This window comes from Podarcis raffonei, chromosome 10 (genome assembly GCF_027172205.1).
Source record: "Podarcis raffonei isolate rPodRaf1 chromosome 10, rPodRaf1.pri, whole genome shotgun sequence".
NCBI classification, from domain to species: domain Eukaryota; kingdom Metazoa; phylum Chordata; class Lepidosauria; order Squamata; family Lacertidae; genus Podarcis; species Podarcis raffonei.
Genome location: NC_070611.1, coordinates 26,913,625 through 26,941,354, shown reverse-complemented (window position 1 = coordinate 26,941,354; position 27,730 = coordinate 26,913,625). Strand labels below are relative to the sequence as shown.

The window sequence follows — 27,730 nt, the reverse complement described above, 5'->3', positions numbered from 1 at the left end:
AGACAAGAATTGTAATGGATATCAGATTAATCATATTTGCTGCTGGTTGCTTCCTATTTGTCAGGAACTACTTTGTTAACAACAGTTTTATTCTACTAGATCGTTAATGTGCCTTAACTTGCTTTTTTATTTACTGAAAGAAAACCTAAAGCATGAAGAGACATGGGACACATTTCCTGTTTTTTAAATCATTAGTTCAGATGAACATAATCAGAATAGGGCAATTTCCAATCTTTACGTCTAACCCTCTATACCCATAACTTTCATTGTATTGTCACTGAATGGTGAATGATAGCTTGGGAAGAATAATAGGAAACTATGTAGCTGACTTACTCTTGTCTTAGATTTGGCAAGAATATCTTAATGATGATTATATAAAGATGGGTGGGTTTTCTCTTTGCTAAAATACATGTATGAGAACATAAAAATTTACAATACTGCAAAAAAAGAGAATACTCTCAATGATGACCCTCCTTCAAAACATCGATCTAGAACATCATTTCTGTGTCAAAGATTGTAATTATTAATTGTCTACAAATCTGAGCTCACAGGCAAATATAGAAATTCAAAACAGCAATATTTAATAAAGATTATATACATATATTTACAGTGCTTATATTCTGAGGTTAGCTTTTTAACAGCACTATCCTATGAATGTCTACTCAAATGTAAGCTCCACCGAGTTTTGTGGGACTTACCGTACTCCCAGGTATGTGTGCATAGGATTGCAGCAGTGTTTGACTTCAGACAATGCAAATACTTAGTCACATACTTAATTTAGGCTGTAGTTCTATACACACTTAAGCTATACTGAGAGTATGGTCCAAGACCACCCAGAGAACTTCATGGCTGAACTGGGATTTAAACATGGGTCTCCCCAGCCCTAGTCCAATACTCTAACCATTACACCACATCAAAAGTGCTTCTAGATCCCACTCCTGGCAGAATTAGCATAGTTGAAGCAGTAACTGTAACAGGATGTGCAGTCCCATTGCGGGATTTAGAGCTACTTTTGTTATTTTGTATCAACCACAACCACGATGGCCATGCGAATTTTGCTAGCAATAAGCATGGGATGAAATGGGTGATTTGTACTTGACTGTAAACTGTATCCATAAAACACTATGTCTGGATGTGCCATTGCTGTACAGTGGTACCGCGGGTTAAGAACTTAATTCGTTCTGGAGGTCCGTTCTTGACCTGGGGTACCTACCAATTTAGCTAATGGGGCCTCCCGCTGCCACCGCCGTGCGATTTCTGTTCTCATCCTGAAGCAAAGTTCTTAACCCGAGGTACTATTTCTGGGCTAGCAGAGTCTGTAACCTGAAGCATCTGTAACCTGAAGCGTCTGTAACCCGAAGTACCACTGTACTTTCACGGTCACTTCTGTGCCTTGATAATTTCTGTGCCTAACCAAGAAGCTTGGAAACCAATGCCTTCCAGATATGCTTTGCAAATTAGGATAACATCTTTTCTTTTCCCTTGACCGTTTTATCCACACAAGAGAGGCAAGAAGAGACTAATGCTAGGCCCCAGGTAGTCATTGTTTGTTGTACAACTGAATCCCGAAAGACAGATGCATCACTGATATAAAACCCCTTAAGAGCCTATAAGCAGAATGTTTCAGCAAGCCATTTATAGTTTCAGAAAGTTATCTAAGCCTACAAGAGCCACAGCCAAGCTACATAAACCTGAGGTGAATTGCTTTCCTCTGCCATACTATACAGCTGCTTTTATCAGCACCATTTAGAATGTATAAGACTATAAAGGAAATATATGCTTCGAACTGTGATCCTCTATAACTACACTAGTCAAAGGAAGGCTTTCAGGTGACATTGAATTACATTTATTCAATGTAATTTATAGAGATTGTGCAGTTACCAGTGCTGAAAAATATCAGATCAATAACACAAGAAACAAGTGGCAATATAACCAACTTTGCCTGAACCAAAGACAGATGGATACAATAGGGGCAACAGAACGTCCTTTTTGCTTTGTAGCAGGATATAAAAGGAAGTACAACTAGGTGTTTTTCTTCCACTATTCTCCCTCCTCCTTTTAGGAATCTGCATACTAACTCTGCCTTCCAAAATATGGAAACATTTTCACAAAGCAGCAGTACTGTTTTCAGTCAATGAATGATGGTTATTCATATTTGCCACAGACCTTCAAAAATACGATTCATTCTAAACTGTGTATGAACATGATATTGTAATTTCATGTACAGTTTAATACTTGGTTTGCTGTGTGGTGAAACTTCCTTGTACTTATAAATATTCTGGAAATATGACATATGGAAATCAGAAAAGCAGCCCATATTGGAATTTCAGACCAACTTCTATCATATGAGAAATCAACATGCATTTTCTGCTACATATGGGCAATTTCAATATTTCTTTGTGTTTGGTTGTGTATTCTACTAGACAATCAGCTGCATTCTTATAGGTATGTATGATTTTAAAGACTCATTCAGCTAGTACAGTGGTATTCAAGCTCCCTTTAACTTTGCATCTGCAGCTACAAAACAGCAAAGACCATCTATTCTCATTTTCTCCATTCTGACAGGAACTTCTGCGTTGTCATTTCCCCGCCAGCTGTTCATTATCTGCGGATGGCAGTGAATGTATGTGCCCTGCGAACCACCCTCATTCTCAATGCATCTATTTACTCTAACCTGCATCTCTGGTCTTGCTACCAGCAGTACAATTTTCTTGCATTCGTCGCTGGAGAGCAATGCCACTGCCTCCTCCCGGTTCTGGACATCTTGGCCATTTATCTATAAAACAAATGAAAGTGGCACATTAGTTTCCAGTTCCACAGTGCAACACACAATACAGAGCAAATATCAGCTCATTTGTGGCAAATGTATGGACAATGAAGCTCACACAATGGGCTCATCTTCAGCCCCCTCAGTGGTAAGTGCCTTCACTCAATTATGCGCTTACTGTAAGAGCCATATCGATCGTTGAAGGATGGCGGACATCAGAGGAAGCAGTTATGTTCATAAATGTCCAACCTGCGCCCTGGCAACATACATCTAGCAACACAATTAACCAGCCCTTGACAGGTGACGTTCATCTTTCTCTGTTCAGAGTAATGGAAGTGTCAGTCTGAGATAATAGTGCTGGTGGAAGCAAGACTGGTAATACTACAGCTGAAATCAGTCATACTGGAAGCTTAGAGAGAGCCAATTAGAGGTCTACAGCATTATCTCTCACCAGGCAATACTTACAGGCCACTGCTGATTGCTGTTTCATTTAATCATTTGATATTTGTGTGTGCGCACGAACACACATGGACGGACACACGCACACTGGGTGCCAAAATTCATACTAGAGGCTGCAAATCCCATACGCCCTTACTCGGGAGAAAACCCCGTTGAACACATTGGGACTTCTGAGCAATCATGTATGCTGTGCACACTTAAAAGTGAATCTACAGTTGTTGCTTTTTAACTTTCCAAGCACAACTTTGTGTTAATGCCAAACAGTAGCCAGTGTTAACTATTTCTTAATGGGTTTGGCAGCAAATCCAGGGACCAGATGAACAACATACAAAATTGCTCATCTTTGAAATTCAAACCATTCTTCTTATGTGAGCGTTAGCAGAGAAGATTGCAGTATCTTTATGCAGTGCAGCTAACCTTTCCCCATATCTTATCTTTCCATTTGCTTTTTTCACAAGCCTTTTTCAAGGTGTCTTCCCCCACATGATTACCATCATGTGATGGGGCAGGTGGGCATAGTCCCCCTCCATTGCACCACTACTGCCATTCCCGCAGTCATACAATGTGCAGAGGCAACAGTGACACACACACAAAAGAGGAGAGCTAGGGAACATGCCACTTTGCTTCCAGATGTGCAGTGGTGATTATGGAGGGGGAAAGAAAGTCTGAACAGAGTTACAGTAATGGCGGGGAGAAAAAAAATGCATGAAACATTTATGACATCTGAAACTGAAATTTGCAAGTTTAATTATGGATTAATCGGGAGCTGCCAATGTAGGGCTCTCCAGTTGTTCTCGGGCTGCAACTCCCATCTTCCCTGACCACTAGACAAATTGACTGGGGCTGACAGAATTTGAAATCCAACAACATATGGAAGGCAACATGCCAACTACCCCTGACCTGCACTGACGCATCAAACATAAAGTGGCTGATTGTAAGAATAATTTTGGCCAAAATATATCTCTCATCTCAAATCTCCACGTGTCTGTATATGAAGTCACCTGTGTACATGAACTCTCAAGTCAGCATTACAATCTTCTGTTCAGTTCAGAGAAACTGAAGAACAAATCAGCAGCATATGAAATTAAGAAGCTAATTGCCTTTTAATAACTCATAAATTTCTTGTATGAATGCTTTAAAATATATCGTATTTTTCCATGTATAAGATGCCCCCATGTATTTTTGGGGACTCAAAATTAAGAAAACACCCCTCAGCACTACCCATGTATAAGACGAGCCCCAATTTTAAACCTAATTTTTTGGTAAAAAAAACCATAGTCTTATACACGGAAAAATACAGAAAATATATTTACTGCAACTTCCTTAAATGTGTATGGATTCAAAGGAGTTAACGTATCTCAAAAGGGACCTCAACATTTTCACTTTATGGTTGCAACCAAAATCTATGAAAAATGTTTTAGAAAGAGTTTTAAATTTTGTTTTATATCCATTGCATATTGGCTAGGGAATATTTTAATAAGGTGATTAATAAATGGAATGCATAAATGAGCGAGTGAATGAATGAAAAGGGATCTCCCCCCCCCCCACCTGCTGACTAGCCATGGAGGAGAGGGGCTCTTCTATGCTTTCATTTTTTCTCTCCCACGGATTAGCTATGACTTGCTTGCCATACTTCCTGAATTCCAGTATAACCATGAAAATGTTTAAAATCATTTACAGGATTGTAAAATGTGATGCTTGCTGCAGCTTTCAGTTATCTCGGTTCATTTGCCTCTTTTCTCCCTCCCCTGTTGCCAATGCCTGCATTCAGAAAATACTGCAAAAATGGAATCTTGATGCAATTGTGCAAAGACTGCATGAGTAAGACTATCTTGGTGTGGCATTTCATCAACAAACAGAAATGCACATGGTGCATTTTGGAGGAACGCTGCACAAGAAGCCCCATGGCAGATAGCACACTCTAACAATGACATTAAGTTTGCTTTCTTGCAGAGTTTTTCTACTGTGAACGTATCAGCAACACAGATGAGCAAGAGGACACAAATGAACTGGAGGAGGAAGGCCTGGCTCCAGATTCTGTTTTGTGGGGAAGGAAGGGAAAGGCATCGTGGGCAGTTTGCCACCAGTGGGCCACTGTAAGTGCCAACCATTCTCCGCTACAGTTCCTTGGTCCCTCTTCTGTTGTATCTTGCAGCCTTGCCCATCCCTCAAAGCAGTGATGGCGCTGTAATGGGCCATGAATTGAGCAGCTTCACTCGGCTCCTGGCCAGAGCTAGGAAATTCTGTAAGTGAGCATGCAGGAGAGTAGCAGGGCAGCAGTTTCAGGCACCATCAAAGGACTCCAATGGAAGTGGACCCTACCGACACTGTGCCTGGGAGGAACTGAAACCCCCACATGCACTGCATAATTAAAAAGTTGGAAAACAAAAATGGAACAATGGCAAATCCCAAGTATGTAAGTCCTCCTTTGACACAAGGCCACATAATTTGGAACTCCGGTATCCAAAGAGAAATTCAGATGGCAGATGTAGGAGACTGCCTTCTACTGCGGCAGACTTTGTGTCACTATTGTCAGCTCAATATTGTCTGCACTGACTGTCAGTAGCTCTCCAGGGGGTCAGACAGGGTTCTCTCCAAGCCGTCCATGAAGATGCCAAGGATGGAACATGGGACGTTCTGCATGCAAAGCAGATGATCTACTAGTGAACAGCCATTCCTCGAGGACATTTTGGAAGTGCCCATGACTCCAGTGGGTTGTGTACTACAGCCATAATCCTGTGAAACAACTACGTAAAAATCCAACAACTATATATTTCATCATGTTGGAATGGCTGCATAAGTGAGTAGTAATGGCAGTTTACAGTGGTACCTCGGGTTAGATACGCTTCAGGTTACAGACTCCGCTAATCCAGGAATAGTACCTCGGGTTAAGAACTTTGCTTCAGGATGAGAACAGAAATCGGGCTCCGGTGGCACGGCGGCAGCAGGAGGCCCCATTAGCTAAAGTGGTGCTTCAGGTTAAGAACAGTTTCAGGTTAAGAACGGACCTCTGGAACGAATTAAGTACATAACCAGAGGTACCACTGTATTTGGAAAATTAAACGAACACAAGGAAACAGTTCAGCATCCTGAGAATTTGGCCTGCAGAATCCTGTCTTTTAAAAGAATTCTTTTCATATAAACCTTGTATAATAAAATTGTCAGATCCCCTTGCTCTGAGTTATCTCATCCATAAGAATGGGTACTGAGCCAGCACATTGTCCAATATGAAAGGAGCCTCCTAACCACAACTCATTTTCCGTTAAACTTAATGATCAGATTCCAACTCATATATCACATTGCCACACACATAGAAGCATAGAACCAGAGAACTGTAGAGTTGGAAGAGATCACCAAGGGTCATCTAGTCCACCCCCTGCAATGCAGGAATCTCAACTAAAGCATCCGTGACAGATGGTCATCCAACCTCTGCATAAAAACCTCCAAGGAAGGAGAGTCCACTACCTTCCCAGGGAATCTGTTCCACTGTCAAACAACCCTTGCCATCAGAAAGTTCTTCTTCTTCTTCTTCATAATAATAATAATAATAATAATAATAATAATAATAATAATAATAATAATTTATTATTTATACCCCGCCAATCTGGCTGGGTTTCCCCAGCCACTCTGGGTGGCTTCCAGCAAAACACTAAAATACAATAACCTATTAAACATGTTTAGTCAGAATATCATTTCCTGCAACTTGAATCCATTGGTTCAGGTCCTACTCTCCAGAGAAGAAAACAAGCTTGTTCCATCTTCCATGTGACAACTCTTTAGATATTTGAAGATGACTATCATATCTCCTCTCATTCTCCTCTTTTCCTGGCTAAACATACCCAGTTCCCTCAACCGTTCCTCATAAGGCTTGCTTTCCAGACCCTTTATCATCATGGTTGCCTTCCTCTGCACATGTTCCAGCCTGTCAGTATCATCCTTAAATTGTAGTACTCTAGGTGTGGTCTGACCAAGGCAGAATAGAGTAGTACTGTTACTTCCCTTGATTGGGACACTATGCTGTCTTAAATCCCAATTCTATCTTCTGCAGCATTAGCTATCCCTCCTAGTCTGGTGTCATCTGCAATTTTATATCATGGGTATCACAAATATTGGACATAATTCTGATGGATTAGTTAACAACATTGCAAACACTGAACTGAAATAAGAAACGATGTTTTATACGACTTGGTCCAATTTTATTGAGTATGTGCAATCTATTGAACATGGTTTCTGTCTATCAGCTTCTCATGGGGCACTGTGCAGAATTCTTAGAACTGCTAGCATATTGGCAAAGCTAAGTAGGGTCTGCCATGGTTTAAATTTGCACATATTTTTGTATACCACTTAGCAAGTTTTTCAAATATTAAGCAGTTCAGAAATGGTTTAAAATATAAATAAGTAATATTTTCTTGAACCAGAACAACCTGCCTTTGACTGGAGCAGAACTGGGCTACCTAAGCATCAGTTTTTTGCTTTTATCACAGTGTACACAGAACTAAAAATGCCCATAACATCAATTTTTTTTTTTTATCATTTTCAAAAAACGGTTCAGTGTTCAGATCTGTTACATGGCCCATTACTTTTTAGTCCCTCTCTGCAAATTCATATCAGTCCAACATCTAGTCAAAGTAAGGTAATGCAATATGAGTATTCCCTCCCTTCCCCCCATCGTATGATGTGTGCACTGCAAAAAAAGAAAATAAAAAATCATATCTCCCACTATACAAAGAAATAAAATAATATATCCTTGCAGAAGCCCTCACACTGAAACACGACTTATTATATGCCTGCAAAGCAAGGACCGTTTTAGCCAGGCAGCTTGTAGATCCTATTGTGTTCCAGAGATTTGTTTGATTCTCAGAACTGATAGCAGAGTAAGAAATAAAGCTATGTTTCCCAGCAAAGATGTTTCCTGAGGAAATGAAAGACCTGGTGGGATAGAATCAGATTGATCTTGTAACATCCAGCAGGCTCTCAGGAAGGCTGAATTAATGCCTAGCAGTTGCAGGGTTGTTTGTACAGAAGCAACTTGCTACCATCAACAAGTATCACCAGACAACAAAAGGAAAACTGCACAAATTGCATAAAAGGGATAATTGGTTCGTGCACGTGTGAGCTTGCTTCAATCCCCGTGCTGGGGAAGCAGCGGCCATGGACAGGAATGGAAAGTGTTAGGTTACTAGGGAAGGGATGCTTGCTTTCATGTTTTTGACAACAGATGCTGCCACTAACATGTATTACAGGTTCCACCCCTGTCTACTTTCCATCTTCTAATGTTGTTATGCATTGGCTGAACACAGCAATGCCATGCTGGGCATTTTCTTCAGAATTTCCACTGGACTTGAAAAAGGTTTGCTGGGAAGAAATGAGGTCTTAAGTTTCTGTTTTGTGGAGTATGGTAGGAGCTCTTCCAGGCTTTTCCTGGGCCTCCATAGTTTCTAATAAAAAATGTATTTTTTACTCAGAAAGCCCTGGCAACATGAGTCCACGGTGCCCGGCTCTTCCTTCCTTCTCCTCCCTCCTCTGAAGCACTTCTCTCCCTTGTATGCTCCCTTCTCTGAGCATCCATTAGCCTCAGACCCAGTGCTGTGGCTTCCTCAGTCAGCCATCATGTGCCGATGTCACCACCAGGAGATGGCAGCTAAAAATGAATAGAATGGCTTCCACTGCCATTCTATTTATATTATACTTTTTTTGGGGGGGGAGTAACCCCTCCTAAACTCAAGAAATTAATGAATGCCAGAATCTAGCTAATATTAGGGATATGAATAGGAAAAAAACATGTTGCAGAAGTGCGCCAGCCAGGCAAGCAATCCCTGGGGCTGGCTTCTGCAAACCTGCCTGACCAGGGTAAAGGTAAAGGGACCCCTGACCATTAGGTCCAGTCGTGGCAGACTCTGGGGTTGTGGTGCTCATCTCGCTTTATTGGCTGAAGGAGCCGGCATACAGCTTCCGGGTCATGTGGCCAGCATGACTAAGCCGCTTCTGGTGAACCAGAGCAGTGCACGGAAACTCCATTTACCTTCCCGCCGGAGCGGTACCTATTTATCTACTTGCACTTTGACATGCTTTCGAACTGCTAGGTTGGCAGGAGCAGGGACCGAGCAATGGGAGCTCACCCCATCGCAGGGATTCGTACGACCAACCTTCTGATCAGGGTAGTTGAGCAAAGCCAATAAGAGACAAAGGTGCTGATTGCTGGTCATAATCACATCATAGGAAGGGTCTCAGGTCTATGAAAAACAGGGGTTGCCAAGGTGACAGGGAGGGGTGTAAGGTGACAGGGTAAAGTGTCATTTTACAGAAGGCCTGGATTTTTGGTGAGAGGTGTGCTGGGAAGAAGGAGGAGGACAAAGTCTAGTCCTCCAGGAGCTCCTGGGCAAGGCAGAACTCCAAGTGTGGACTGGAGGTTAGAACCATATTGGAGGAGGAGACTGTACCACGAGACCCGGAGCCATGACTGACTGATGAGAGGGGCAATGAGAGACACTATTGGGGTATAATGTTCTGTACCCCCTCCATTGCAGACTTCCAGGTGCAAATATGTGTTAATGAACCATATTTCTTAAAGGCACTATCCTCCACAGCGCCTCAATCTTCCCAACAGAGACACAGCCCTGGGGGAGTGCCTGGAACCCCCTGGAATCTTGCTCCGCTCATGAATATTGGGGTGGTGTGCTACAATATTTATAGACTGCATTATCAATAACAAAACCTCTAAGCAGTTAACATAAAACAATGAAAATATGCATAAGAAAATAGCAATAAAATAAACATTTGAAAACAAGAAGACAGAACATTTTCAAAAAACAGAAAAAGATAAAATCAGCCATCATAAAACAAATACTAAAATCATATATTTGGGTGTACTTATTTGCCTGCCTAACATTCTACAGAAACAATGGACTGTACATTTTTGAAGAACCTTAATGAGAAAGCATGCTCATAGTTACTTACTTGCAAAATTCTATCTCCTTCCCGGATCCGTCCATCTCGGGCAGCGATACTGTTTGGATCAACCTACATGAGGTGGAAATGCCACAGTTAGTTCTAAAATAAGTTTGCATTTAACATGTGTTTAAGGCGCGGTGGGGATTGACAAGTAAAGCAAATCACTATTAGCGGAACCCTAGATGTGGGGAAATGAGAGGAGTTGGAGCTTGATAATGCTCGGGAGAGACTGGGTGTGTTAAAAAGTTCATACCCTTTATAAAATGTTTTGCATGGCCACTTTACCTATCAGGCTAGACTTCTGAGTCCTTATATCACAAAGGAAAATAAAAAGAAGAAAAGGCATTACAATATATGATTTACCTTTCTTCAACACTGATACAATATACTAAATGGTTGGTTTACGTAGTTTAATTTTGCTTTAACCTAAATATATCTTGAAGGCTCCATTAAAGGATTATCAGAGTCGCAAAACTGTTCCTTGACTAATGGCCACCTTTTCCTTGATGAAAATCTGAAGCCATTTGTTTTTCCTTGCCATGCTAACAGTCATTTTTTGCAGCAAAGCCTCTCTAAGCACTCAGCTTGCAAGTTACATCTTAGAAAGATGACAATACTTCCCCCTCCCAAACAGGTGTTATTTTCATATTGTGTGTTGTTGGAGAGAAAATGTTGTGGAAATATTTCATCTGGTATGAAAAGAGAGCAATTGCAGCCACTCAAATGAAGGGAAAGGCAGAATCGTTCAAAACAGAGCTAAGGAGAGCACTAGACAGATAAAACCAGCAGAACTCTTTTAATCTTTGCAAACTAGTAAGAAACCTATACTGTAGGCTTCTCAGTTACCTAACTGACCTCAGCTGCTGAAGTATGATGGGATCTTTATGGGCTTCAAAAACAACCAGAAGTTTTTAATACTATCAGTACTAAAGGCCTAGGGATGGATAGGTCTGTACACCAATTTTAGGAAACAAGCTAAAAATGGGAGTAAATAAACCTACAAAAGCACCGTCCAGCAGTTAGGCTGCATTTGTAAATATTGTAAATATTTTATATTTTTATTTGTTATATTTATACATCACTCTTCCTCCGGGGATCTCCAAGCAGCCTGCATACATTCTACAGGTAGCAATCTTGACCCTTGTCAGGACCGAACCCTCATGGTTTCAGCATATGAACTGAATATGCCTTCGGACCAAATATTTTCGCCAGATATAGATTACAGATCTAACTTCAAAACAGTACTTTCTACTCCTTGGGAAAGGGAAAGGGGCAGTGCCTGGGAGGGGAGATCTGGTCCTTGGAAAAAAAAGTCCTAGATTTCATTGAAGCACATTTCTTGGAGCTCTCTGATGTTCTGCAGCTCTGATCTACTTGGCGAGGTGCCCAGAAGTCCATGGGCTTCTGGGTGGCAGGAGAAATACAACTTCTGACTAAAATGAATGTTCCCCCCACCCCCCAAAACCCCCGCCAATTGTTCTAAAGAACTCTAATGAGATAAGAGACAGAGAGTCCTTGTTAACTAAGGTATGCACTTGAGTAAGTACTTCAGGAAGGATGCTGAAAGGCAGCAAATAAACAGGAAATGCTCCAAGACAGCATGAATGTAGAAGTTAGAGACCCAGAGGAAGCATAAAAAGAATGCATATGGCAAGACAATTTTATTGCAGTGCAATAAAAAAAATATATTGATTGGAATGGCACCAGTGGACAGAGTCAACAATTTTGTATAGGGGTAGTTCATGCAAATGGTATGGACCAGAAAAGCAAGCAAGCAAGCAAGCAAGCAAGCAAGCAGAAGTTTGGTGAATCTAGTAAACTCTGTAAGTATGGCATGTAGCAGAATTATTGTTTTAATTTGTGGAATGGAGCCAGTCTCTTCCTAGTAATCACAGCTACTCTGGTTCTGGAGTGAGATTAAAGGGAATAAATCCCATAAACTTCAAGGAGTAAGAAAAGGATCACCAGGCAAGTCAGAAAGCCGAGGGAATAAACTCTGGAATGAAGGGGCAAGTGGGAGGCAGGCAGAAAAAGTTGTCAAGGAGCTGCAGGTTCTCTCAAAGAGTCCAGTTAACAGTACTAAGACAATATTTCACCTAACTTTTTAAGCAACATTCTGACTTTTCAGGCAATTCACTTCATGGTAATGTTGCATTTGACACATTTACATTAAACAAACTTGCCTGCAATGACAATTATATCACTTGGGCAGCATAATGTAGGCAGTTTGCTAACAGTTTTCATTGGAAAATTGCCAGAATTCTGTAGTCAGGCTACAGAAATGCTTATTTCTATTTCCCCTTTACCACCCCCCTCACAGAACTTTACCTCACTGATATAAATTCCTGTGTCTTCCTCGTCATCCGTGCGGTAGCAGACAGTCAAGCCCAGCTTTTCTTGGCTGCTAACACGACAAAGTTCAACTTCCTGCACAAAAAATAAAAAATGTAGCACAGTGAGGTGCTTATTTTGAGACTAAAGTCTGTTGCGGATACAATATTTATATTGCTCTATAAGGGCATACAAAGTCTTCCAGTCACCTTACCCCAATTACTTGATTCAAGATCGAATACTTCTGGTAGTAGTGAAAGCTACTTTCATTTAGTATTGCCCTGCTCCAATTTTCACAGTAAAAGCATTCTTTCCCCAAATAAACTAAAGTGGGAAGCCATTAAGCAAAATTTGGCATGCCTTCAGGGGTGCCAAAATCAAGAACGAGAGGCTGACAATATATCACACAGTCATTTTACTTCTGTCAAGCCAACTATTGATTTATGGGTCAGGGGAAAGACAAAGTATTCATCCATCAATCAGTCAATCTCATATGATTGTCAGCCTTCCATCAGCCACATAAACCATAAACCAGAATCAGAGTTACCTGCCAAATCACATAAAGAACACATTCTATTCTTAGGTCCAATATAAATAATAAATAATAATTGGCAACTTAATTCATTTCATGTGGTAGGTTTGTCCCTGAAGTTACAAGATATTAGAGTTCCTTGGCTATTAAATTATTCACAAAAACATTTCACACACTTAATGAACATGAAGTTAGAAGATACCTATAACCGAATGTAAACTAGGAATATAGGAAGTTGCCTTATACTGAGCCAGACCATTCGTCCATCCTGCACTGACTTGTAACAGTTCTCTAGGGTTTCAGGCAAGGGCCATTCCCAGCCCCACCGGGAGATGCCAGAGATTGAACCTTCTGAATGCAAATCCTATGCTGTGCCACCGAACAACCAGCCTTCCCCTAAATTTGATGCCTGACTGCACCAGTGTCTTGAAGTTAAGGTAAGCAAGATGGCCCCTCATGTCATCCTACACCAACTTTGTGCCTTCTTGAGGTTGGCCTACAACGCCCATCACCACCAACCAGCACAACCTGATGGAAGCTGTAGTCTAAATTTTAGACTACAACTTCCATCAGGTTGTGCTGGTTGGTGGTGATGGGCGTTGTAGGCCAATCTCAAGAAGGCACAAAGTGGATGAAGGTTGCCCTACAGGAAGCCTATGTGTAGAGTGTCTCAACAGGGATGCTGTCAGACAATTCATTACAAGACATTCCTTTACACACACAATTTTATTTGTATGCTGCCTTTCCACTGTTTAAACCATGCTCAAGGCAACCTACAACATAAATAAATACATAATTACAATATAACAAAAGTAGTCATAAACAAGAAATAAAATATTAAAAATACACAATCAAACTGAACAAGTTCCACATATATGACAACAAGATCTAAAATAAAGATACAAAAAACCCCACAAAAGCAACAGCCTCCCTGCAGCAAAACACCCCAGTCCAAGAGACTGTTCAGCAGCACCAGCTTTTGCAGCTGGAATCAGTCAGGGCCCTGCCCTCGCAGGCCAGATGGGGAAAGGCCTGCAAGGCAGGGAGTGGATCTTGCAGGACTCACAGCCAAGTTGCTCTTACAAACTTAGCAGTACCAGATGCCACTAAGCTTTTTGCGGGGCAGGGGGTGAGGGAAAGGGGAGGGCCAATTCAGTGCATAGAATGATTTAGGTATCACAAAAGAAAGAAACTATCCAATATGTTTCACATCTCACCTACTTTTTCCTTCCAATGCATTGTCTACTCTGAACACTTGGTAGTTTGCTTGTTTTTTGCAATTGTTTATATGTGAGTGTAAGTATGTAAAAGTGTACAGTGGTACCTTGGTTCTCAAACGCCTTGGTACTCAAACAACTTGGAACCCAAGCACTGCAAACCTGGAAGTAAGTGTTCTGGTTTATGAACTTTTTTTGGAAGCTGAATGTGCTCTGTTTTGAGTGTTACACTTCCGATCTGAGTGCCACACTTCCATTTTAAGTGTTAGGTTGCGGTCTGTCTGTTTTTTCTGTTTATTTTGCATTTTTGTTTTTGCAGCTTTTTTTTCGTGACTGTGGAACCCAGTTCAGCTATTGATTGCTTGATTTTGTGACTGCAGTGCATTGTTTACTGCTTTCATTTTATGGATCAATGGTCTCATTAGATAGTAAAATTCATGTTAAATTGCTGTTTTAGGAGTTGTTTTTAAAAGTCTGGAATGGATTAATCCATTTTGCATTACTTTCTATGGGAAAGTGTGCCTTGGTTTTGGAATGCTTTGGTTTTGGAACGGACTTCTGGAATGGATTAAGTTTGAGAAGCAAGGTACCACTGTATGTGAATAGTGTCTTCTACAGATAGGAAGCAAATAAAAATACAGCACACTACCACCTTTTCTCAGAAAACACACCCTACACTCCTGTGCTTCAATGTGTTTGCTATTTAACCTCCTCCTCCTCCTCCTTCTTAAAGTACTAGCTATAGCCCACTCTTCCTCCCTGGAGTTCAGAGGTCTGAATGCCATACATGGAGTTATTCTATTGTATCTTCACATAAACAAAACAAGGTAGGTTAAGATAAATTATAGTGGCTTCCCCCCACATTACAGCTAGGCAGGGATGTGCCTGATGTTGTTCCTTTTAAAAGGGAAAGGATCCCTGACAGTTAAGTCCAGTTGTGAACGACTCTGTGGTTGCAGCACTTATCTCGCTTTACTGGCTGAGGGAGCTGACGTTTGTCCACAGACAGTTTTTCCGGGTCATGTGGCCAGCATGACTAAGCCGCGAAACCAGAGCAGCACACAGAAATGCCGTTTACTTTCACGCTGGAGCGGTACCTATTTATCTACTTGCACTTTGACGTGCTTTTGAACTGCTAGGTTGGGCAGGAGCTGGGACCGAGCAACAGGAGCTCACCCCGTCGTGGGGATTTGAACCGCCGACCTTCTGATTGGCAAGCCCAAGGATCAGTGGTTTAGACCACAGCACCACCCGTGTCCCGTTGTTGTTCCTTTACCAGCACACTATTCAAAAACACCACATTGGTCCTTATCTTTTCTAGGGTTGGGTTCAAGAATATGACTTTCTGCATTTATAAACGTAGTTCCGTGAATATAATGTTCTCAGTATTTTGCCACAGAAATGACCTTTTAGAACAATTAATTAAATGACAATGACTCATACTGTGAAGGATGAGAAACTAGGTAAAGGTCATCTTTTCCTTCTGAGTTGGAAAAGTACGTTCAGCAGAAGAGGTTATACTCTCAAAGGATAGGAGAAGAGGTTAAATTGCTCATCCTCCAGGGTGATGGAATAGTGGGCTGGGGACTATAACCTTCCATTACCAGGTTAAAAGTCGTTATTCCCTCCAGCAACTAGGTTAATACTGCAATTTCTTCAGGTGATAGAAGAGTAGGTTGTAAATGTCACCTACTGTGTTAAAACTTTTCTTTGACTTACTCCCTGGAAGAAAGAAAGAAAAGATTTACTCCTTGAAAGAAAAAGGGTTTAAGTGCAATTGTTTGGGATTCTGCAAAAGTTTGCTAGAGAGCCACTATAGGAATCTTTAACCTGTATGTGAACGTATATATGTTAAAAGTCATAATTTTCACACAGAGAGCAAATCACTAGTTATAAAATTATTGCAGTTTGCCTTGGTTGGAAAAAACAAACCTACACACACATATCCCTATTTTAAAACTGAACCACTCTCAATTGACTCACCTTAATTTTCATATAGACATATGGGGAACTATTTATGTGGCTTGATATAGACTCTGCTTAGATTGAAAATACCCGGAAATATGTAGGTAATAAATAAATACCGGAAAACACCCATTAGTGTATTGGAAGGATGTTAACCGAAAACCAATAATGAGCTTTGCTTGTGCTTCTAAGAAATGGAGACGAAAGAACATCTGCATTATTTTTGTCTTGCCCTTATCAGAGCTAAATCTTTAGAGTATATTTTGTGGGAAATATCTTTATGACCTCTGCTTCTTAGAGTTGTTCATTTGCTAACTTAAAGGTAAAAAGGTAAAGGTACCCCTGCCCGTACGGGCCAGTCGTGCCCGACTCTAGGGTTGTGCGCCCATCTCACTTAAGAGGCCGGGGGCCAGCGCTGTCCGGGTCACGTGGCCAGCGTGACAAAGCTGCATCTGGCGAGGCAGCGCAGCACACGGAAACGCCGTTTACCTTCCCGCCAGTAAGCAGTCCCTATTTATCTACTTGCACCTGGGGGTGCTTTCGAACTGCTAGGTTGGCAGGCGCTGGGACTGAAAGACGGGAGCGCACCCCGCCGCGAGGATTCGAACCGCCGACCTTTTCGAACGGCAAGTCCTAGGCACTGAGGCTTTTACCCACAGCGCCACCCGCGTCCCTTATTTGCTAACTTATGAGATGTCAATGGACATGACTCACACATTTTTACACCTATTTCCCCACAGTCACAAAAGCTAGAATCTTGCTTGTAAGAAAAGAACACTAGCATTGATGCTGAATTCCGCACACGGTGCAAAAGTTCATGCTTTCTTTCCTTCACCTTCTTCGCTTGTGCAGATCAAGGAATATACATGCAGCAATGCTGAATCCTATCTCTTCAGTTCCACCATGGCTGCCCATCTCTATTCTGTGCATGTGAAATGCATTAAATTCAGCCCCACTGTATTTGCAGTAAACTAAAATATTCATTTCAGTCAATTAGCAGACACGGGATGTCTCTTGTTTTCATAAATATTCTTCCCTATGGCAAATGGAAGGCCCACACATGTCAATGCCATTATGTATAATACATGGAGTTTGAGACTGCAAGACGCCCAAGAAAGTATTGTCACAACAAACTACTCTATCCTTTCAGAACTACTGTCTCTACTAAAGCACCAAGTCAATTTCCTTTATGTATTAATAGTTAGGAAACATAAACATAACAGATGGCTACAGCAGGAGACTTGGGGGGGGGGGACCTGTTGGGGGATGAAAACCTTCTCTCTGCCTTCAAACTAACTAGGTTGCTGGGGCAAGAATTGTAGCACCACTATTACTGTTGCTACGACCACAATTTGTAAGAGTTTGAAGTGGTACAAATGGATTTCCTACCACAGTTATATGCAGCATTAGCTAATACAAGCAATGGCTATCTAATCAGGCTACCTGCAAAAGTTACTCATGTCACTCTTCATATAGTACTAAATATATGTATTTCATAACAAATGACAATCTGTATCCAATCCCCCCCCAACCTGGTACCCTCCAGATGTTCCCAACTACAGCAGCCATTATCCCTAACTGTAGGCCGTGCTGGTTGGGCTGATGGCAATTGGTGGCAACCACATCTGAAGGGCATCAGGTTGGAGAAGATCTAGACACTGAAAACAGTAACATGAAGTGGCTCTTATTTCGTAATAGACATGCATAGGAACGTGCTGTAAGTCCCACTGAGTCCAATGGGGCTTATTCCCAGGCAAGACAGTTTTATTGGGGGGCAGCAGGGATAAAGCATTTTTTTGGAAATGTATCAAAAGCTACATATTGTGATTCTGCCACAGTATATGTATGAAGCATTACTATACTGATGCAAATGCAAGTAACCAATGTCAGACTTTATACAGAGTTATGCCAAGGTTCCATTTCTTTCCTTAATCAAGTATCATGTTTATATTTCCAAATTTCTTATATGTTTAGTTAAGTTTATGAACAATGACCTCCCCTCCTTTCTAAAAGCAGCACTGAACTCCTATTCCTTAGACATTTTCATTGTAGGAGGTAATGAACATCTTAGGATTTTATCAGTATCCATTCCAGTTACCCCTTGAGCTTTTCTAGTTTGCAGAATTTACAGCCTATCGTGCCAAAACGTCTACAGAGAATTGGCAAAGTTCAAGATTTCTCTTTTAAAGCCACTGAAATTCTTCACTTGTGAAAACAACTTAACGTAATAGTCCTCCTTTCCCTCTCCAACGTTCCCAGAGTGTTATGATATGCAGATTTCACATCAGCAATGCATCGGCGGCTATTTGGATGGAAATAGAAAAGCTATGGAGCAAGACAACCTCAATGTAAACAAGCTGGAGCTGCTGGCAGTTGTGCATTTAACAAAATAAAATTGCATTCCCCACTGTATTTCCACTTATCAATTTTGACAGAAGACCGTTCTGACTTCTCATATACAGAATTGAAAAGGACAAATCGCACTGGATGCCAATTTCCCCCAGAATTGATTTGGTTGTTATCTTACCAAAAAGAAGTGGAGAGTTATCTCTATTTCACATGGTACAGGTAAGACAAAGATCCAGGGATTTCTCCCTTCATAGTCTATGTACCTTTTAATCCCCAACTCCCAATGCTTGTCTCATTGAATTTTCAGTGTCTCAATGATTCCAGCAAGCAATTTCTCAGACATCTTTATCCTGTTTTCAAACTCAGGTTACTAAGGTGGGGAGTAGAAGGAGCATGAAACCCAAACCCCCATTCATCCCTGGCCACTGAAATAATGAACCAGATAGAGGCAGTCTTCAGTCAGTTTTTCAAGGGATGCATAATGCTGTTCTGCAAGCTGGAAGGGCCTTCAGAGAAGTGAGTGGGGCTAATATTGATATGGGATTGTTGAACTGCGTATTAATAAAAATCCTGGAAAGATAATGTAAGTCTGGATTTTTTGTGTCAACTAAGAAATCTCCAAGGTCGCTTGAGATGCTTAAAAGAGCGCTAAAGTAAGTTGAGTAACAGAGAAGGGAATGAGCCAAATGCAGCTGGTCTCTCAACAGAGCAGATGGAGCAGCTCTGCAATCCCATCTCTTCCTTCTGCATCTATATACTTTTTCAGCATACTTAAATCTTGAGCTTACACTGTCTGCAGATTCTTCGGGGAGTATGCCTCATAAGTAAGCCAAAGAGGAAGAAACAATTTATTAAGGATTAAAGACTTCCTGGCTGCAGAAATCTCAGCAGCTGTCAGCACACCCTTCAGTAAGTTACAACTAGTGTAACTACTTCAGAATCTTCTCTGTTTTCCGGTTGCGTATTTCCAAACCCTTGCTGGAAAATGACGTCCTGATCAAAGCACTGTTTTCTTCACAAAATAAGATGCTTCAGTTTATTAGGAGGATGTTTAAGCTCCCTCAAGAATGATGGGTCCTCTAATTTTGACTAATATAAAACCAGCTTTTCTTTTCATACTTCACAGTTTCTACAAGCAAGAGGGGAGCCCCAGCTGATGTCAAGAACAGCTCTGCTGGATGAGGCAAATATCCATCTCACCCAGCACTAATTCTCACACTGGCTAACCTGATGCCTCTAGGAAGCCCACAAGTATGAGTTCAGCATTGTATTTTAATATTTTGTTGGAAGCTGCCCAGAGTGGCTGGGGAAACCCGCCTATTATTATTATTATTATTATTATTATTATTATTACATCAGAGCAATAAGGCAAACCCACAAGTGAAGAAACTCAATAAACAACAATAGCAAGTGTGATGGTAGAAAACCAGCAGCAGTCTGGAGTTATCCAGTGTATTGTTCAGAATGGCACATGTATACTACTGTCTCCTGTGGTGTAGTGGTTAAGAGTGGTAGACTCATAATCTGGTGAACCGGGTTCGCGTCTCCGCTCCTCCAAATGCAGCTGCTGGGCGACCTTGGACTAGTCACACTTCTCTGAAGTCTCTCAGCCCCACTCACCTCACAGAGTGTTTGTTGTGGGGGAGGAAGGGAAAGGAGAATGTTAGCCGCTTTGAGACTCCTTAGGGTAGTGATAAAACAGGATATCAAATCCAAACTCCTGGATGGAAGTTGTGGGTGTGTGCTTGGTGCACACATCCAGGGGGACATGATAGCCACCTGATAGCTTGGTGCCATTCTAGAGGCCAGAACACCATAAGGGAAAACACATGTTTCAGAAACATTTGGGGAAAGTTGTCGTGCACAGGTGTTTATATGCTAGTGCTAGAAGCCTCTGAACCAAGATGAGTGACTTGGAATGCTTGGTGCTCTTAAAGGAGAACATAGATACAGTGGGCATAATGATAATTTGGTTGAGCATGGTTATATCTGGACAAAAGCTCCATAGAAAGGGCATGAAAAAGCATACTGCATGTTGAAAAGGATGTTGATTCAAAATAACTAGAAATATGAAAAGGGGAAGCCCACAGCCAGATTCACTGTGGTTTAGGTTTAGTAAATTGCTATTTAATAAATCACTTCAAAAAGTCCTGAAATGATTTACAATCATAGACTAAGGAAATGCATGCTCTGATCACAACAAAGAGGTAAATTTTCTAGATACTCTACGTGGCAATGCTCTAGAACAGTTGGTCATACTATCAACCAGAGGACAGACAACCCTGGACCTAATCTTAAATGGTGTCCAAAGTGTTGCTGAACCAAATGACCATAGTATTATGAAACATAAATCATAAGTGAACAATTGCCAAGGTAATTCAACAGAGTGACAATTGACATAAAAAAGGAAGCTTCTGCAAAGTGAGGGGTTTGGTAAGCAGGAAGTTGAAAGGCAAAGTCAAGAGGGTCAAATCTCTTCAAAAACCACAATAGTAGTTCAGCTTGAATGTATACCACAGTTCAGGAAAGGTACCACCAAGACCAAGACAATGCCAGCATGATAAATGAGCAGAGTCAAGGAAGCTATTAGAGACAATAAGGCTTCTTTCAGAAAATGGAAGTATTGTCCAAATGAGGGGAACAAAAAGCAACACAACCATGGAAAAAGAAATACAAGCAAACAATAAGGAATGAGGGAAAAGAAATGGGAAAAAGGGAAAATGTTTCTTGAAAGCAACAACACTTATTAAAATAGTAGAAGCAGGAAACCAGCTAAGGTTGTAGCCAACAAAGCTGTCCCATTGGTGCAAGGACTTCCACTAGCACAACAGGGCTCCCCTCACCTGTGGTCCCCAAATCTATTTTGGAGTAGATTTGGGAAATGCATGGGGAATGAGGTGAGAGAAGAGGGAGAGGAAGCCCTGCTGAACAGCCAGAGGTCCCTCCTGGAAAGTGGCCAATATAACAATTTTTAAAAGGCACCCAGGGTTAGGGCCACAGCTCAGTGGCAGAGCATCCGGTTTGCATGCAGAAGGTTTCGGCTTTAATCCCTGGCAGGGCTGGGAGAGACTTCTGCTTGCAACCCTGGAAGGCTATGGGCAGTCAGTGTAGAGTCATAGATAATGCTAAGCTAAATGTATCAATGGTCTATCTCAGCATAAGGCACCCAAATGTAAGGGTCACATTAAAATGAAGACATTCACTCCAAGAGCTGTCCTTTTGTATATAATGATAATATTTAGTTTCACAGATGGTTGACGTGGTTGCTGCCCCATCATTTCAGATTAACTGAATGTCAGCATGTCATAATTAGACTTCACCAGTTTCCCCCTGCATAATAGTGGAAGTCATAATTTAGTTTTGTTATGGGTTCATCCTCCTCCTCCTCATATTACTATTGTATACTTTGCTGAGCAAACATCGCTGTTGCTTCTTTTGGCTCAGGAAGTAAGGGGAGAGATTTATTTATCGCATCATCATATTTTTCAGCAGATAGCCACCCAATCAAGATGCAGGCAATACAACAGATGTGCCAGCATATGTTCCGAGGAACATTCATCTAGCCATCAGAATACACAACTGCATTTTGAAAATTGCCACAGTTGCTGCAGTTCCACACATCTGAGCATTTGTTAGCTAAAACTCTGTGAAAACTATTTTGGCATGTTAATTAAAGTCAAGTTGCAGAGCAGAGCGCTTGCATGCTAGACATCTGTTGGAAATCTGCTTATTTGCCTGAATTGCAGTTTAGGGCTCTTGCATATGCCAAATGCTGATAAAACACCAGGCTAATGACCATTTCAATCTTTACTGCCTCTATGCAGAGGTCACTGAAAAAATGTTTTCTATGTGGCAGAGGTCGGCATGGCAGTTCATATGATTTTTATAGCACTTGTCAGGCTACCTAACTGTTCAGGGCTAGCAGGAATCACTGTGGCACTGAATGGCCATGAATGAAGGAGAAGGAGAAAGAAAAGGATAAGGAGAAAACGGCAGACAGTAACTGATGTGGCAGTGCAGACACCGAGGAATGGTGTCTCCAGTACATGCAGCTAATCCAGTGATACCTGTAATGCAAGAATCTCCCCTTATTTTTATGCCCAAACACCTGGAGTAAACCTCCCACTCACAATTCAATTGCTATGTGATCCCATGTTTACTGGAATTCACATGCCATAAAATTGGCTCCCGCTTGAACCAATTCAAAAGCCTCTTTTAAGGCAGACTGAAAATATGGCTTTGAAATATGATGTGCATTTCTGAAACATTTCTTGAACAGTTGCATGTTATGTAGAGAATACATGATGATGTGATGCATTAGCATCCATATAAACCTACAGAAGTGGATGATTTATATCAGCTCATTCACAAAAGGAGAGAAAATTGCAGGAACCTTCTGCATGGAAAAAAACACAAACGAATAAAAGGTAGCATAGCCATGCCAAACAACAAGCTCACTTTTCTTCATTTCCTTAGGGGTGGGGTGGGAGCCATAATGTGTGACATTAATGCATAAATTTTATTTATCTTTCAAGTGAAATGAGGAGTAGGCCTGTACTTGTTTTATGAAACAAAATGAAAATCACCAGCTTGATGTATTCCCTACTCTATTGTTAACACCAACAGGATGATTAGCGATAACATTGATAGATTTACCTATGTCAGCTTTGTGTCCTTTTTGCTTCCTCCCTAGTGATACCCCTGAGTTAGGGACACAATTGAAGTCCATAAATTGGGATATTCATTACCAGTGACAGCTACAGATGATGGCAATCTCATCTGCTCTGAATGCCAGCCTTTCCCCCCTAAATGATGAGCACTTCTAAATAGACGTAAAGATTAAGAATAAACAAGCATGACAGAAACTGACTTGATATCCTGATTCACCTCAGTGATCCACTTATGTCTAGATTAGATAACAAAAAAATAAAGAATAAAAAAAATACAAGGAAGTGTGATTTAGAGGTTAGAATAACTGATACGATATTGGCTTGCCATCCCGATTACCAACTTCCTCTATGACCTTAGACAGATAGTTTAACCAAGTTTGTCCATTTCTGGCCCACTTAAGACATGACTAATAATACACAAGTGCATTACAGCATGGCATTGCCCTCTCTTAATGTTTGTAAAATGCATTTGCGTTAAAAAAAATGGGGGACAGATAAAGCTTTATTACAGTACAGTACCAAGAATAATGAATACGTGTATTTATAGTCCCAATCAAGGTAATCCTATGAGCTGCTTCCCTGGCATAGCAGTCCATACCAACAAGCGCAAGGCTCTGAGAGCTGTTGTGAGCTGATGTTTCCCCTATGAGCAACATTGGTAGCCAGAGTATTGATGCATTGACATCAGTGATCACGATCATTCTCCCCTGCCACAATGGGAATATTTCCTCTTCCATTACAAACCAACAAGACATGCACAAAATGACCTCTTCTATTTGTGAAATGGGACACGCCAAAGCAGTTTTTGGGCGAAGCAGAGGGGCATGCAGGGGGAAGGAGGAATTTACTAAAATTGCATCACCCCATTTCACACGTGGGAACATCCCATTGGTGTGGCTTTGCTTATCCATTGGATTCAACCCACTGTGTTTTCACCAGACAGCCCAATTCCCACACTCTCCCCGTACTCTCTATATAGATCCGTTTGTCCTCTATACTAGTCTTCTGTCCCTTCAAATGTTCCAGATATAATTGCAATGGAAAATTATAACCCTCTTCATGACTTTGACTGTTCTAGGCTATAACAAATATATCTTTTATTAGGACTGTGGTTAGAGAGCACAATATTTCTTCAAGGCCTGTATTTTAAATTATTTCTCGTGGCTGCTGAATTTGGAATCTGACTTTTACTTGCTCAGGGCTCCTTCTGATTTATATCAAGTTTGGGGCAGGGGAGGGAGGGAATGACCTCAGCTGGATATAAAGGAAGGGACTGAAATTTTAACGACTACAAGCATAAGTGTTTTCTACAGTGATCTACTGTACGGTTGTGATATTCGGGACTGCAGACAAACAGAGCAATCCTATAGTTCGGATCAAAGGCAGAGCTGGACAGTTTGTTTATCACTGGAAACTTCATTGAAAATATAATTCAAAGACTTAAGGGTGAGCAACAGATGTTCTTTTCCAGGGTGCAGGCACACAGGCAATCAACGGATTCAAGTTATAGGAAAGGAGAGTCCATTGAAATATCAGGAAGAACTTTCTGACAGGTTCTGAACTTTCTGCAGAGCACCATGCAGTGGCAGAGCTTCATGATCTGGCACCGGGTGGTGGAGAGCAGGCGGGGCGGGGCTGGCGTGTGTCCTAGGACATAGCGCACTGTCTGCAGGGGCGTGGCATGCATCCTGGGGGAAGGGCACACTGCCTGCAGGGGCGTGGCACCTGTCCTGGGGGCATGGCACCCAGCGCAGGCAGGGGGCAACCATGATGGCACCCTACTGGGATTGTGCTGCCGGGGGCGGTGCGCTCCCCCTGCACTCCTCTTCTTCTGCCAGTGGCCCCATGCTATATTATGCTACACAGTAGTTACAACCCAGCACTGAACATTTTAAAATAACAGATGAGGAATGGACACCATGGCACATAGCAACTGGCATTGTCAAGAGTCTGTTCCTACAATGGTTATTAGCTACCTTGTCCTTAAAATAACTGAGTTGTGTAAAGCGTGGCAAACATAACCCCAAAGTGTGTGACATGGTCTCTGAGCCTTATGCGTGACACCCTGATGCACAAAAAATCCAGAGACACAATTGTCAATGGTAAAAAACTCAAAAGTTAAATTCTGACCAGTATTCAGGGGTAGGTCATGTTAGGTGCAAAAGGTTAAACACATGAGGTTAAATTGATTGAAAGAAGTTCATCTTTGGAGCAAGAAAGTTCAATGGGGGGTGGGGAGTTCCAATAGTTCATTGAAACTTAGTTTCAGATTTAAGAACCAAGATTCAAATGTGGCCCACTAATAAATAAAAAAATGGACTTTAGCACTGCTACAGCAAGTTCTTTCAGCAAAAAATTAGTGTGTGTGGTGTAGAAATGCATAGCTTTTAAGCATGCACGAAACATAGCCATACTTACAAAACTAATAGTAATATTTGCAAAGGGTTGGCTAGAGGCTATCAGAGCTCTGAAGGGAGCTGTTACAGGCTATCAGTTTAGTAATCCTTGTGTTTAAAAAGTCCCTAAATATGGCTTTACAAGATAGACAAATCTGTTTTGGTCTAGTGGGCAAATAAGCCATGTGTTGAAAAGACTCTAAATATGCATTCACAAGATAGACAGATCTGTTACAGTCTATTGGGTCCATCATTGGCTTTTTGAAAGGCCCTAAATACTTACATAGAACATATTCTTGCTAGACCACCAACAAAAAAATGAAGGGGAATTCGGGAGGGGTTGAATAAATCTGGAAATATCTAATTTTGCAGTTAACTCCGCCGTCACAAATACCTTATTTGAATGAGACGATTTGCCTGTTTCATGTGATAGATTTGCGAGTAGTTTTGGGTTGTTCTGGAAGCCTCCCTCGCACCCTGTTATTCTGTTCTAACCTGCACTAAATCTCTAATCAGAAAGTGAAACCTGAGACCACAGGGAGGGCATGTCTGCATGAGGTATGCCCTGTGCCCCGACGAAAGTATATAGTCTTCAGAATATTCACTGCCTACAAGCCATGTAGCATCTAATTTCAGTATGCCCCCAACCTCTGACTGTTTTGCATCGCTGCTGATATAGCTCTGGTCACTGGAAGTCCACAGGCGAGAATTTAGGTGCAGGGCACTCCACTATGCCATATGACTCAGTCTTTTTCTCGTATTTCCATCTTGCATGTAGACGTGAGTTTGATCCAGTTTTACCACTGATCCCAACAGACTTTAGATCAGGCTGATAGTGGATAACACAGTGGTGACTCATAGTACGGTATGTGTGCAAAGCTGTGCGAATAAAATGTTGCCTCCTTATTATCGTAACCGAGATTATTTTTAACACGAAGCCAAGTACAGTGGCTTTGTTCCATCCTATGCCACAGGAATTGCCTTTCCTATTCGGATCTGACAGAATGGAGACTGTCCACTTCTTCGGGAACATATCTTTCTTCTCATTGCAAACTAGACAGCTCCTTTCCTATTTAAATTTCATGTGAAACATGCTCTATTTTAGTCAATCAGTGGGTTTGCCTTGGGCTACTGAATCATAGCTGACAGCGAATTAATGACTCGGAGGGTGTGATTAGTAGATATTACCGACTACTGAACACCTACCTGCTCATTTACCACTGTCATAATACTTATACTGGCTATTATTATCGATTAATAATAGTCATGAAGAGGACATGATTCTACAGTGCTAATCTCTTTATATATACACATTCAATCAGACTGCATTTTAGTATTTGTAACATTCCCATCACACAAATAATTGTATTACACATAAGCTTTCACACAACCACTTACTCAGTAAACAAGCTAGTATATTAACCAGGAATTTAGTAGCTTTTTCTTGATCTTCGCAAGACTAGTTTTCTTTTTTTGGGGGGGGGGATGAATTTTCTTACCAATCCCTCAATGATTGGTGCAAATAAATTTTATCCTAGGTAAGCTTGGTGAGCCAACATTATTTCATTTTCCTTTGTCCTATGGGAAGAATTGCAGACTTCCCTAGCCTTGTCTCAATAACGGGGGGGGGGGGAGTGCCATTAAAGATCCCCATTTGCCTTTTTGTCAAAGCTTCAACTACTCTGTTTAGTTTCCAAATATCAAGCAAGGTTTCATTACATGTCCTGAAGGCAGACCAAATATAATAAAGACAAACAGGGTTTTTTGTGGCCGTTTTTTAATTCCAAGTGCTATTGAACGGAAGCTATCTAATGAAAAAAAAAAAATTCTGTTTGCAACTTAAAACCCATACAAAGCCTGAACATAATATATTTCTAAAAGGGTACACTTGGTCTTTTGCCACTATGCTAAAATAAAGGTAAACATCTAATGGCTGTCAAATAAAGAGAACCTTTAGATTTTGAAATGAAAATCTAACAAAGGACCAACATTTCTAAAAGTGTGCTATTATTTGGGGAAATGATACATCACAGTTTTTCAATAGCCTCTCAACAGATAGAATAAATACACAATAGATAAGATACTCATGGCAC

General features: G+C 41.2%; 1 protein-coding gene across 3 annotated transcripts in view; it reads right to left on the bottom strand.

Moving 5' to 3' along the window:
* Positions 1-27,730, bottom strand: part of PDZRN4 (PDZ domain containing ring finger 4) — a 219,549-nt gene that overhangs the window by 15,232 nt on the left and 176,587 nt on the right. For all 3 annotated transcript variants that reach the window (XM_053405574.1, XM_053405576.1, XM_053405575.1), the window contains 3 exons: positions 12,506-12,604; positions 10,184-10,246; positions 2,675-2,776 (listed from right to left, as the gene is read on the bottom strand). In XM_053405574.1, the coding sequence (XP_053261549.1) occupies positions 2,675-2,776; positions 10,184-10,246; positions 12,506-12,604 (264 nt within the window). The remainder of the gene's footprint in view (positions 1-2,674; positions 2,777-10,183; positions 10,247-12,505; positions 12,605-27,730) is intronic.